Raw genomic sequence first — 12,801 nt, 5'->3', positions numbered from 1 at the left:
GAAAGGCGAAAAGCAAGCGGAAAGAGAAACCGGCAGGACTGAGTCTCAGCTGCCGTGATTCGTGCAGCACGGGCCCTGTGGCTTCTCCAGCACTCCCAAGTGACACAAATACCTTTTTTTTTCCTCTCGTTAAGTGCTCTAATGAACACAGCCTGTCCTGCTGAGAAAAGGCTCGCTGCCAGAGCCCGCAGCAGACCCCAGGCCGCTCCCCGAGCGCCTTCTCCGCGCTCCCCGCGGCAGCGGCTGGAGGCCGCGCCCTCACAGCTGCGGGCTGGGCCCAGAGCCCGCGGGCGCCGTGGGTCCCGCAGCCCACCCTACCCCACCGCACCGCGTATCTCTGCCCGTCCTGCCGCCACTGACCCCGTGTCTTGCCGAGCGGTCCGAACCAGGCGCAAGCGGCCCGGCGGCGGGCGGGCGAGCGGGCGGGGATGGCTGCGGCGGGGCTGACAGGAGCCACCGGCGGGGCGGGGCGCCCTTCCCGCCCTTCCCGGGGTGCCCGGCACAGCCAATCGACGCCAGTGCCCGCTGGGGGCCGCCCAATCGGCGCCAGGGCTGGCCCCCAGGTCCCACCTTCGGGGGCGGGGCTGTGTCCTGAGGGACCGCCGCCGCGCAGTCCGCTGAGGTGCGGCGGCCCCCGGGGTGCGCGGTGAGTCCGTGGGGCGGGAGGCCCCGGGGCGCGGGTCGGCAGGGCGGCTTCCGCTGAGGGAGCGAGCCGCTGTTGTCCCGGCTGGGGCCGGGATGGCGTGACGAGGTTGGCCCGGTGACGGGACGCGGTCCGTTGGCTGCCTTGTGGCGTCGTGGTCTGAGGCGGCGCCTCCGTAGGAAGCAAACGAGATTTGTTCGCTTCGCAGGGAAATTTTAAACGTGTGGCTGCCGTGTTTCTGGGACTCCTTACAGAGTACTGGTCAGCGTTGGCTTTAAAGATAACGTGCAAGGTGTGGGAGCAGGTTCGTGTTCTTCTCTGTTCCCGTGTGTTGATAATTCCCACCGCTGGCCTGCTGCCCAGGCGGGAGGAGCAGCCGTGCTCAGGCTGCCTTGCCTGCCATCACCATGCCAACAGCAAAATGTGGTAGCGCTTTACATTTTTCTCTGTAGCTTAAACTTTTTGCTCAACCCTGTCAATGGTTGCCTATGTCTAAAAGCACAAAAATTTAGTCACGGTCTTCAAAGATATGTGTGTGTATAATGATGCAGTGTCATTGTTGGCCATCGTGCAGTCCTGCAGAACGTGTCTGAGCAGGGGTGTCTGAGCAGCCTGCAGCTCTGTGACTGAACGCAGCCTGCGGATGCACGTGGAAAAGACAGTTTCAGGTTGCAGTCACCATTTCCTTTTTCACCAGTTAGCAATTCTTGGAGGGCAATCTAACGTCATTTGTTCCCTTACTTTAAAGATGTCTAGTGTTGTTCCTGTCACTCCTGGTTTTAGCTATGAAGTAATGTTTCTTTGTGGAAGTCTTTCAACTCTTGGCTTCCTGTTCTTGTCACAAACTGCAAGAATGAACATAATGGATTGAGAAAGTACTTCACTTTTCATTATAAAGCTGATGTAAAAATCCTTTGTTGCAGCAGAGCTACTTTTTTTTTTTTTTTTTGCTTTGCTTACTGTAGTTGGTTGTTTCTATAGACCCTCAGGCTTTCTAAAAGGCAGATTTTTATTTTAACAAATGAGACTATGAAACCATAACATTCACTGAGTTTGTGTTGGCCAAAACCAGCTGAATTCTCTTTAACTATTTACCCTTTTTTTATCTGTATAATTAGATAATGTTGTCTGAACCTCATTTAATATCCTGTGATGTCTGATGGTCATTTAGGGTTGTCATCAGCGGCACAGAGTCTAGTTGGAGGCCGGTAACTAGTGGTGTTCCCCAGGGGTCAGTACTGGGCCTAGTCTTGTTCAACTTCTTCATCAATGACCTGGATGAAGAGTTAGAATGTACCCTCAGCAAGTTTGCTGATGACACCAAACTGGGAGGAGTGGTGGATACACCGGCAGGCTGTGCTGCCATCCAGTGAGACCTGGACAGGCTGGAGAGTTGGGTGCAGAGGAACCTGATGAGGTTCAACGAGGGCAAGTGCAGGGTCCTGCACCTGCAGAGGAACAACCCCATGCACCAGTACAGGCTGGGGCGGACCTGCTGGAGAGCAGCTCTGCGGAGAGGGACCTGGGTGTCCTGGTGGACGACAGGTTAACCATGAGCCAGCAGTGTGCCCTGGCTGCCAAGAAGGCCAATGGAATCCTGGGGTGCATTAAGAAGAGTGTGGCCAGTAGGTCGAGGGAGGTTCTACTTCCCCTCTACTCTGCCCTAGTGAGGCCCCATCTAGAGTACTGTGTCCAGTTCTGGGCTCCCCAGTTCAAGAAAGATGACTAACTACTGGAGAGAGTCCAGCAGTGGGCTACGAGGATGATGAGGGGACTGGAGCATCTGTGCTATGAGGAAAGGCTGAGGGAGCTGGGCTTGTTTAGCCTGGAGAAGAGAAGGCTGAGAGGGGACCTTAGAAATGCTTATAAATATCTGTAGGGTGGGTGTCAGGAGGACGGGGCCAGACTCTTTTCAGTAGTGCCCAGTGACAGGACAAGGGGCAATGGGCACAAACTGAAGCAGAGGAAGCTCCAGCTGAACATGAGGAAGAACTTCTTCCCTCTGAGGGTGACGGAGCCCTGGCCCAGGCTGCCCAGGGAGGCTGTGGAGTCTCCTTCTCTGGAGATATTCCAGACCCGCCTGGACACGGTGCTGTGCAGCCTGCTCTGGGTGACCCTGCTTGGGCAGGGGGTTGGACTGGGTGACCCACAGAGGTCCCTTCCAACCCCTGCCATGCTGGGATTCTGTGATTTAATATTTCCATTCAGGTAGACAAATACTGATGTGTTTTATTGTAAGCATAAGTGTGATGAGAGCAAAACCGCAGGGAATCAGAGTACTCCGTTTCCAGTTATCACACTGGCTAGATGCAGAGTTTTATAGCACCTTCCTCTTTCAGGGGCCGGGGGGGTAGTTCTCATGCTTTAGGTTGCTCTTCTCCCCTAACTCACATACTATCTGTTTAGTTGTTCAAAGCTGCTTAAACATGTTACTAAGAAAAAGACTTGTCACTTGTTTTCTAGCTTGAAAATAAACCGGAGCGTGATAAGGTAAATACCATGCAAAGAACAGAAAATAGGTGTGACCTGAGAGATCAACAGACTGGAGATCTCAGGAAGCAGAAAACAGAGCATCAGTGATCGGCTGTAACGTGCCTTAAGGCAGCATGTTGAGGAAGTCAGTAGGGCGAACGGTCAGAGAGGAGATACCTCTGCCAGGTGAAGTTCAGGCTGATGGTCCACAGTGTAGAAGTCTTGTAAGCTTGGTTGCTCCTCAAGAAGCGTCTGTGCCATTCCAAAACTTGAAGAAGGGTGACAATTGCAACTGTGCTAAGACAGACAGAAAAGACAAGCAGGTGAAGGAACCTGCGGCTGTCCAGTTGTTGTTCTGACGGGCTCTGAAGGACACCCTGTGACTTGTTGAAGCGCAGGCACTGAAGAAGCCTCTCCAAAGTCTGCATTTGTGGATGAACCAAAAAAAAAAAAGGGTGGTGAGTATGTCTTTGAATGGATGTGTTGAAATATTTGTGGGATTTAATGGTTAGAATTGTTCTCAAAAAATTTAAATTAAGAGGATGGAATGTTTTTAGTCTGTTTCTTGCTTTAGGAGTTTCCTGGCTTTGTAAAGCCCAGTCTAGTGATGTACAATTGAGGAGGGGGGGGGCCAGTGGTGGTGGGGGAAGGGGGGTGGAGAAAAGCATTAGATCATTCTTTAGATTGGGGAACTGTTACAATTGAAGTGACTGGATATTTTCCACTTCCCTAATCTATAACGAATTAAACAGTTAAAGTCATCATGAAATACTAGCTGCTTATTTTGAGAGACTCTTGGTTGTTATTTCTTTAATGTGATGTCACTATCAGTATTTTTTAATTTTTTTTTTGCGTAGGAACTAGGTTGATTATAGATTAATTAGCACCTTATTTCATTTTCACTATTGAATAATCATCTCAAATTAGTGGGGTAAAAAACAACTTTTACTTTTCTTAAGGGTTTTGGAAGACAGAAATAATACTGCATCCTCTTCAATTTGGGGAGATTGATTACAGCTGAAAGTGAGTCCTGTGGTGGCTGCATTTGCCTTTTCCTAATGTGATTTTTTTTTTTAATATATTTCATTCATCATCTCAAATTATTAGTAAGAATAAACCGCAAAGCAATAAGCATATTCAGCTGCAGCATGAAAAAAATCTTAATTGTGGGCACTTCAGTAATACTGGAATGGTGACTGATCCCAAAATAGCTTCTGGTTAGGGAAATCTGCATGAATGACTTGGGACTAACACAGAAGCACACTCATCTTTTTCCTTCTCCCCTGCTGCTCTCTCATCCAAATAATATTTAAGGACATAATCAAATATTTGTGTAACTTTGTGGATGGCTCCAGATCACATAAGAGTGCTTTGTCGTACTGTCATCGAGTGCATAAAGGAATATTGTTTTAGGGGTTGTTTTGCTTTTCAGCTCTGCAAGAATCCATTCCTTCTGGTTGCTGAAATCTGAGGAGAAAGATGAGTTTGGTGAAGTTCTTGACTTTCTTGGAAACATTATTACCAAGTGAATAGAAACTGGATCTGAGTTGACAGAGAAAAAAACATGCTTTTTGGCTTTTGATTTGGTTTGGGGTTTTTTTTTGTTTGTTTGTTTGTTTGTTTTTTTCTGTTGTTAAATAATTCCTTGCGTCTTGGCTAGGTCACCTTCCTGGCATTCGTCGTATGCAGTATTTGGGTTAGGACAGCCAGTTGTAGTGAATACCCAGGTCATTACCCAGCTTCTGCTAGATGTTTTTTACCTCCATGTCATTGCTCAGTAATAAGATAACGAGAATGCCAGTTTAGAAATTGTTTGTATTGTGTCAGAGGGTAGAGATCTAGTTTATTTTCTTGAATAGATTGCATAGTTGTTTGGAAAACTCCTAGAGCAGATGTTGTAGGAGTAACATAGGTTATTTTATTTTTCTGTACCAGGGCAAATTGTACTTTTAAGGGAAGTCTAGAGATGGACAAATAATTATACATCAGAAATATTGAACTAAATCACTTCTGCCTCCATATGCAAGGATCCTTTAATATATTAGTCACTTTTAAACTGTTGAAGTCAGGAATCAGGTGCAAACTGCCTTCTGTGGATGCGGTGCTAGGACAAGGGGTAATGGTTTTAAACTAAAAGAGGGTAGATTTACAATAGATACAAGGAATAAATTGTTTGATGAGGGTGGTGATACGCTGCAGCAGGTTGCCCAGAGAAGCTGTGGATGCAGTCAGGTTGTCATGGTGCTAGTCCAGTGCTTTGCTCTGCAGGCATTGCTTTACTGGGAGCTACACTGTCGTAGAACCATTCCTGGAGCACTCTTGTGGAATTCATTGCTTTGCTTACTTATTCTTCTGCCTCTAAAGCAAGGGAGAGTGTACAAAAAATCTCGCTGAGTAGGATACTTGGAAGAAAATAGGGAGCATCAGTTTGTACTAGGCGGGTTAGAAATCACCCGAGCTTGTTTTGTCCTCGTGATCGTTGTGGACTGCTAGGTTATACTACCCTCTTGAGGTTGATGTCATATTTGCAAAGCAGAAAAGATATTGAGAGGTCCACAGTTTTTTCTCTAGATCACCTGGAAACGTATATGCTGGGATTGGGGTGGGGGGTGCAGATTGATAGTGTAAGGAAAGGAAGCCTCACCCTTCTGCTTAATACTTTAATGTGATTCTTCAAAGTTCAGCTAGCAGTTTCTGAACCTCAGATACTTCAGTGGTTCTTTTAGTGGTAACTTAGTCCAAATCACTTCTGAAATGCTGCTCTGAATGTCTTACACGACAAATCAGATGACAGAAGTTGTTTGGTTTATGGTGTTAATGTTTTGGTTTGGTGGTTTGTTGTTGTTTTTCTTGTAAAAAGCTCTGCTTTTATGACTTGCTTGGCAGTACCTTTAGCATTCTTTTCAAGCATGTCCCCTAGCATCTTCTCCAGTGGCAGGGCCCCTGTGAAGACTGTTAAATACAGCACACCAGGCTTTAACCAATAGGACTTTATTCTGTTGGTATAACAACACAAAAACCTGAGGTACAGTACAGAAGTGTGGCTAAAAAAACCCCAAACTTCAAATTATGGTTTGATTTATTGATGTTCATTAAATAACCAAGTTTGAGATTACTGTAAAGCAAAAGACATATGCGTTCCACTACTCCTTTTCATCTTCAGGAAAACACAGAGACTTTTACATATCCAAGCACTTTATTTTCAGGAAGATCTAAGCACCACTTCACTACTCCCAGAAGGGCTAGCTAGCATGTTGTCATCTAATACTGAAAACTCCACCAGCCCTTCACTTGAAACAAAGTTCTGGCCTTTGAAGGGATAGAGTATTGTCGCCTTGCAGAAAGGAGTTCACACCTCGACACTATGATAGCCTCTTCTTCTTCCTACTCAAGTGCTTGAGGTCTGACCACAGCATATCCAATTCAATTTGATCCTGAAACCAGAAAAGCAGGGTACAATTTCTGCAGCATCAAGGAGTAGTACAAGGCACAGTACTTTGCTATGCCCTTTACCTTAAATTTAAGGGAATGTCAATTAAGGCTGATTATCAACATATTATAGCCTCCCAGTAATAGTTATAGAGCGCTCATAAAATTGGGTAATTGTTGTTTTCCATGTTCGTGTCCAGTTTGGATAAAATCAGTTCGCATCCGGTTCACGAAATATTGCAAATCAGGTATAGTGATCACTTGTGGCAGCTGGAACATTCGCTCGTGCTTCACTGCTCATTCTGCTGCCCCTCTGTGACGGCAGACACCCCTCCTTGGCCCTTGTTGACATCGCTGATACATGCCCACAGTCCATCTACTGATTCCTTCCATAGCGTGACCTCAAAAACAGATCAGGAAGAAGTTTCAGCCTTAATATAGTCTCAGTATCCCACTTCCTTGCAATCATCACATCACTAATTTGGTGACAGTCTAAGTTACATAAGTCAAGCGTTGCAGCATTGTTCTAAGTATCAAGTTATTTGTCGCTGTATACTGAATAGTCATCCAGTGGTAAAAACAGAGTATATGAACTCTGCTGTTAGTACCCTACAAAATAAAGTTACACCTGCATTTCTAATCTCCAGTAAGGACCAAGAATGCAGTGCAAACTGTTTGCCAACAGTTAAGGTCTTCCTCACCTTTTGATAAGTCAAAAGAAAAAAAATTCACTATTGCAGCAAATCTACAACAGTCAAGTTAAAAAAAAGTGACAACAGCCTGTCTCATCTCAGCTCTTCTGAACACATACCATGGAGGAGTAAAAGCCAAGGCAGCAGTACTCACTTTATTGTCTCCTCCAGACACTGCAAGAATATTTGCAGTAATGGACCAACTCACATGCCAGACAACATCATTGAACTTGTGCAGCAGCTTTGGTGACCATGAATTTCCAGAGGCATCATCACATGTCCAGATAAACACTCTGCCATCCTACAAAAGCAAGCAGACCAAGGCGGTTGGACCACTGGTTGTAACACAAAAAACAACCTGGACTGCACTTACGGCTGCACTTCCAAATCACAGCTCCGATACAAACCCTAGATGTGTTTACATGCATTTTTGCTCAACACAGCAAAGGGGGCTGTTTTCTTGCTATAGCTAAAAGCAAGATAGGAGTATAGCTTTCAGATGAGAAAAATGACATGCAGAAGGTGACTTGCAAACACCAGAGACGAGCTTGCAAAATGCATATATCAGCTGAATTTTTCCCCAGAATGAGATTTTGCTTCCCAGTCATACGACAGCAAGTGAGCAGATTACTGAGTAGTCTTCTATGCTATAAAAAAATAGCATTTACAGAATTATTAGCAGCCAGAACACTACAAGTCAATATGAAGGCTGAAGACATCAGAGCTGATCAAGAATGCCAGTTCTTAGAAAACAGTATTTTTAGCTGGAAGTTCAGTGAATTTGATCCGGAGACATTAAAATACAACTTTAGTTTGAAGGTCTTCCTTGCAGTGAGACCATCCTGCTCATGACTTTCAAAATAAAAGACAGTCTTCGGTACAGAGCCACACACACACAAACTTCTGTCCAGAAATGCCTCCACTGGGCTTCTGAGTTTGGGAGGAACAGGAATCAAAGGCTCTTATGCACAGACCCAGATATAGCAAAGGACTGCCAAGAGGACCCGTTACAGCAGTTTTATCCTTACTACTCCTTTACTTCCTTCCCCTTTTTGCTAGTAAATGGAAGCGAGGGCATCGAGAGCCTGCCTCTGTCACTCCAACACAAGCCTCACCTGTGAGCAGCTAGCAATGGTACTTGTTGGCAGACCTATGGATGGAGCCCAGGCTACATCTCGAACCCAGTCACTGTGAGCCTCCAGCTTCTGCTCTTCTTTCCACTGACCATCTTCTTCCCTGAAAACACATTTGTACAGTCAGAAGGGCGGCAGCAGCAGCCAGTCGTATTTCTCATCTCCTGTTCTCGAAGGCTTTGGTTTTGTAACTTTCAGACTCCTGGTTTATCCAGATAATACAAAGCACAAGTGTTCCCTGCTCTTCTCCAAAAAGCTCTATGGCTTAAACAGACAAAATCCCTGCCAGGGGACAGAAAGCAGCATAGGCAAAGAGTATTTGATCTTCAGTTACTGCACAGAAATCTGCTATTGTCCAAGTGACAGAGGTAATCAAAGACAATTAGAAAGCCACTTTCCAAGATAATGTTAAGCATAGCTGATGAAAATTGTTATAACCATGTCAGAGACTGTACATCACTAAGTTGTTTCCATTTTCAGAGCACTTCTCTAAAACAATAATTAAAAGATGAAAGCATAGAGGTCCTGAAAATACTACCTGAGATACTGACAAGGACATTCAAAGACTATAAAGGATATCAAGTTTTGCAATCTCTGAAGTCTGGCAACAGAGCGCTTACTTCCAGATCTTGACAAGGTTGTCACAGCCACCAGATGCAAATCTTTTGATGTAGTTTGGTTTTTGACCAGATGGTTGTTCTATAAGGCTTCCTGGTACAACAGCAGGAGCCCAGCTGACTGCATTACATCCAATCTATTTAATGGAAAAAATATCATTATTACAAGTTGCTTACTTTAAATAAATAAATAAAAGCTGCTGAGGGGGCAGAGGACACCCAGCATACTCTCCATTGTGGGGTGGGTGAGGAGTAAGCCCGTCTTAGGAAAACGGGAGTCTTGCACAACGCTGGATGGATACAGCATGAATAAGAAATCCAGGTACAGTCTAGTCTCAACAATGCTCTTATTCAGAAAGCCTTAGGTAGCTAGGTAACTGTTTTATGTGCAAGTATCATCTTGGATATGCAAACAGTGGAGACAGATACAAACTGAAAAAAACACAAGAGATGCGCAGTTGCTAAGATTTAGGAATGCAGGAGCAGCAGGAACCTGTGGGTCTAGAACCCAGTTTCCATTTATTGAGAGCCGCTGCCATTATCTTCTCAAGTTCTGCTGAAGCAAAAATCTCTATTATTTTGGGAAAAACACAGGTCCTGCAGTTTTTTCCAGAGTCAGTTATTCAGTCAGTTTGTACAGGTGTTCTTAGTACCAAAGGCATTTCCTACCAGGTAACTTCCAGCACTGTGTTTAACAATAATGCTTAATAAACAAGTATCATCAGTGCTGTTTAGTAACCTTCACGTGTCTTGTTTTCTACTTCATTTTAGTGACTACAAAGTATACCTTCCCACTCTGGATTAATTTAAAACAAGTTATTCTTAATTCTCGAAAATGTTTTGCATTATTTCATTGTAGTTCAGTATTTATCTAGTCTACAAGTTCTTTGAGGGATCAGCTCGGTGCTTATCTGTAGCTCCGAGAACCCTGTACTGCTCCGAAGGAACAGACTTACCGTATGTGCATTGCTGATCTTTTTGACTTCCCATTGCCCGTCACCCGTGTAGCTCAGTAACGAAATGGCCCCATCAGAGCTCCCGCAGGCCAGGATCAATCCGTAGTCATACGGTGCCCAGCAGACAGAATTCACTGCGAAGGGTGAGAGACTGGATTACAACACAGTGACTACCTAAAACTGACTAACCAATCCACTAACTAGTGTTAGTGACATAGTCACCAAAAGCAAGGAGCTTTGAAAGCTAAGAGCAAGAGTCTTAGCATTCCTGAATTTCAGCAAAGCCAGTCAATGAACATTGTTTACTGAATGACAGAAAGCTGCCTTTATCTGTGGCACCCTTTTAGAATGAGAAGACCAAAAGAGCACTTTGAATGACAAATTAAAAACTCTGACTATCCCCTGCAACAGCAAAGAGTGTAGCTGACTCTAGAACAAAAGCTGAATGGCAGGCGTAGTATTTAAAGTCTAGATTAGCAACACAACAAAGCTGGAGACTTCTCAGATCTGCATGTAGGAGGACCAATCAGCTGAACAAAACAGTTGCCATTGTAAAGCAAAATGCAGCATCCCAAAATCCAGCTTGTTCCTTTTTTCCTGTAGTGGGAGCACACAATATTTTTCAGTACCCTACCATCTCGTTTATTTGAAAGCTGATTTATTTGTAAACCAGCTCCTACCCAAACACCGTATGAATGAGGATAAGAGGTTACCTAGCAATACGACATTACGTAAATGCTCTGTTTATGCTGAATGGACTTACTGTCTCTCCATTAATTTATCCCTGTCTGTTCAATAGAGGCTTGCTTTCTTCCTTAACACTGATGGATTCATTCCAACCTTTCGGAATCCTCTCATATCCCCAGGCTCGCTCCCCAGCTGCAGACCCCACATACCTGAGGAATCATGCCCTGTGTACTCATACGTCTTTTCCCAAGTGCCATTCTCTTCCTTCCAGATAATAACCTTCCTGTCGTAGGAACAGGAGGCCAAGATATTTCCGTACATGGGATGAGCCCAGGCAACCTGCCACACAGGACCTTCATGCCTGCCAGAAACATGACTTGCGTGAAAAGCTGAGAGAAACCCATTCCAGTTGCAGCTGCTTCACAGCCATCATTATTGTAAACCGGGGTTCTGTAAGCAATTAATGCAGTGATACGAAGAGTATGAGTAATGCCAAGAGGAAAAACAGCATACAGGATTCTCAAACAAAGCCACTGCCATCAAAACCAATTCCAAACATTTATCCTTATATTAGCAATGAAAAATGTGAGTTTGCTTCTTGAAAGCATTTAAGGAATGAAAACGTCCCAGTGTTATTTCTGACTGGCTCTCTGTCCCCCCCCAGCTCTAGAGAGTTGTTGAGTGACAACCAGCCATAGTAATTATTAACCTGGAGGAATTCACCATGCATCTTATGTTACCAAAGGGCAAAATGACAAAATATTAAAGATTTCCACATATTAAAATCTTCTGTTTGCGACACTTTACCCTCTCAGGTCCGCAATGAGGATCTGCCCTCCGTTCCGAACATCAAAGATTTTGACGGATCTGTCTGACGAACAGGTCGCTAGCCGCGTGCCGTAGTAATCCATCTGAGCATCGTGCTGCAAGGCGATGGAAAAGCGGCCGTCAGCACGTGCCACTTCTGCTTTCTTAACAAGTCTTAGAACATTTTAAAAGTAGTTGTAAGAGCTGTGAGCAGATGACTCAGTCCCACCGTGACAGGTTTAAAAGGAGAGTTTTTAAACAATCTAGACAAGTCACATATTTCCCCAACTGCTGTTTTAACTAAATTGTTATTTTACAAATGTTACGCAGAAGTAACCTGGGGAGCTCAGAGCAGCAGTGCACAGCATTCTCAGGAGAGGACAGGAAGCTGGTGCCACTGACTGTAAAGCCCTGTCCACTTATGTATTTTTGTTTAATATTGCAAAGTGGATGTAAGAATACCGACTCCTCCTATTTATGTTTGAAACGTCGCTATTTATCTGGGCTCCCTGCTTCTACAAATTACTTTGAAATATTTCCTCCTATCCGTACTTACACATCTGCTCCCAGAAACATCCACTAAAGGGGAATCAGTTTCATCTGCTGAAGTTCTGTACCGCTTGGTACACACACACAGATTATTTCACAGAAATTAGCAGGAACAAGCCTCAGGCATGAAAATTAAAGTTTTAGACCATTTCTCCTTCCCCCGGGAGCTGCGTTTTCCCGTCCGCGCAGCACAAGCTCGGCGTTCTCCCTCTGACAGCGGGTAGGCGCACCGCACGCTGCCCTGCGGAGGGCCCGCCTGGGGGGGGGCGCGCACCCGCCTCGAGCGGCCGGCCCCGCACACTTACGATCATGTCCTCGTGAGAGGTGTCCACCGTGTTGATCACCGAGACCTGCGCGGAGGAGGAGAAACCGCATCAGGGCAGCGCCGGGCCCCCGCGGCTCCCCGGCCCCACCGCGGCGGCCCGAAGGAGCTGCCGTGGAGCAGCAGCCGGGCGCGTTGCGCGGCTCTCCCGGCCCGGCGGGCCGAACCCGGCTGCGCTCGGGCCCAGCACCGGGGCCGCCGCCGGTTCTCCGCCGCGCCGCCCCCGCTCCCTCCTGCTCCGCCGGGGAGGGGCAGACCCTAAACCCCCGTTCGCCCCCCGCCCCGGGCCTACCATGGCGGCGGCGAACCCCGCGGTGCTCCCCGGCGGCGAGCGGCCCGGCCTGCCCTGCGGCCGCGCTCCTCAGACGTGGCACGGCGGTCCCGCACCCAAACGGCCCCACCGCCGCGCGCGCCCCGCCCGCCTGCGCGCCGAGGTTCCGCCCGCGCAGAGGTTCCGGGGGCGGGCGCCGCTCGGGCTCCGCCGGCAGCGGCCC

General features: G+C 46.5%; 1 protein-coding gene and 1 long non-coding RNA gene across 2 annotated transcripts; one reads left to right on the top strand and one right to left on the bottom strand.

The window, feature by feature from the left end:
• The first annotated feature begins 593 nt into the window (after positions 1 to 593).
• Positions 594 to 4,702, top strand: LOC142362735 (uncharacterized). Its single transcript, XR_012765256.1, has 4 exons — positions 594 to 646; positions 3,107 to 3,573; positions 4,075 to 4,138; positions 4,548 to 4,702. It is a non-coding gene; the product is annotated as an uncharacterized LOC142362735 (long non-coding RNA).
• Positions 4,703 to 6,090: 1,388 nt separating this feature from the next.
• Positions 6,091 to 12,716, bottom strand: SEC13 (SEC13 homolog, nuclear pore and COPII component). The gene is made up of 9 exons (XM_075432782.1): positions 12,600 to 12,716; positions 12,291 to 12,335; positions 11,437 to 11,552; positions 10,839 to 10,990; positions 9,943 to 10,076; positions 8,990 to 9,123; positions 8,352 to 8,472; positions 7,391 to 7,537; positions 6,091 to 6,945 (listed from the first exon to the last, which is right to left on the bottom strand). Exons 1-9 carry the CDS (start codon positions 12,600 to 12,602, stop codon positions 6,835 to 6,837), a joined length of 963 nt encoding a protein of 320 aa, XP_075288897.1. The 5' UTR covers positions 12,603 to 12,716; the 3' UTR covers positions 6,091 to 6,834.
• Between the last annotated feature and the right edge of the window lie 85 nt (positions 12,717 to 12,801).

This window comes from Opisthocomus hoazin, chromosome 11 (genome assembly GCF_030867145.1).
Source record: "Opisthocomus hoazin isolate bOpiHoa1 chromosome 11, bOpiHoa1.hap1, whole genome shotgun sequence".
Classification (NCBI taxonomy): Eukaryota; Metazoa; Chordata; class Aves; order Opisthocomiformes; family Opisthocomidae; genus Opisthocomus; species Opisthocomus hoazin.
This window is presented reverse-complemented; position numbering and strand designations above follow the sequence as displayed.

Excerpts from the sequence above, each read along its gene's own strand:
- SEC13 (XM_075432782.1), bottom strand. Across the intron at positions 10,077-10,838 it reads CACAGGGCATGATTCCTCAG|TGAATTCTGTCTGCTGGGCA; the intron begins GTATGTGGGGTC and ends CACCCTTCGCAG. Across the intron at positions 6,946-7,390 it reads TGTCTGGAGGAGACAATAAA|GTCACGCTATGGAAGGAATC; the intron begins GTGAGTACTGCT and ends TCTGTTTTTGAG.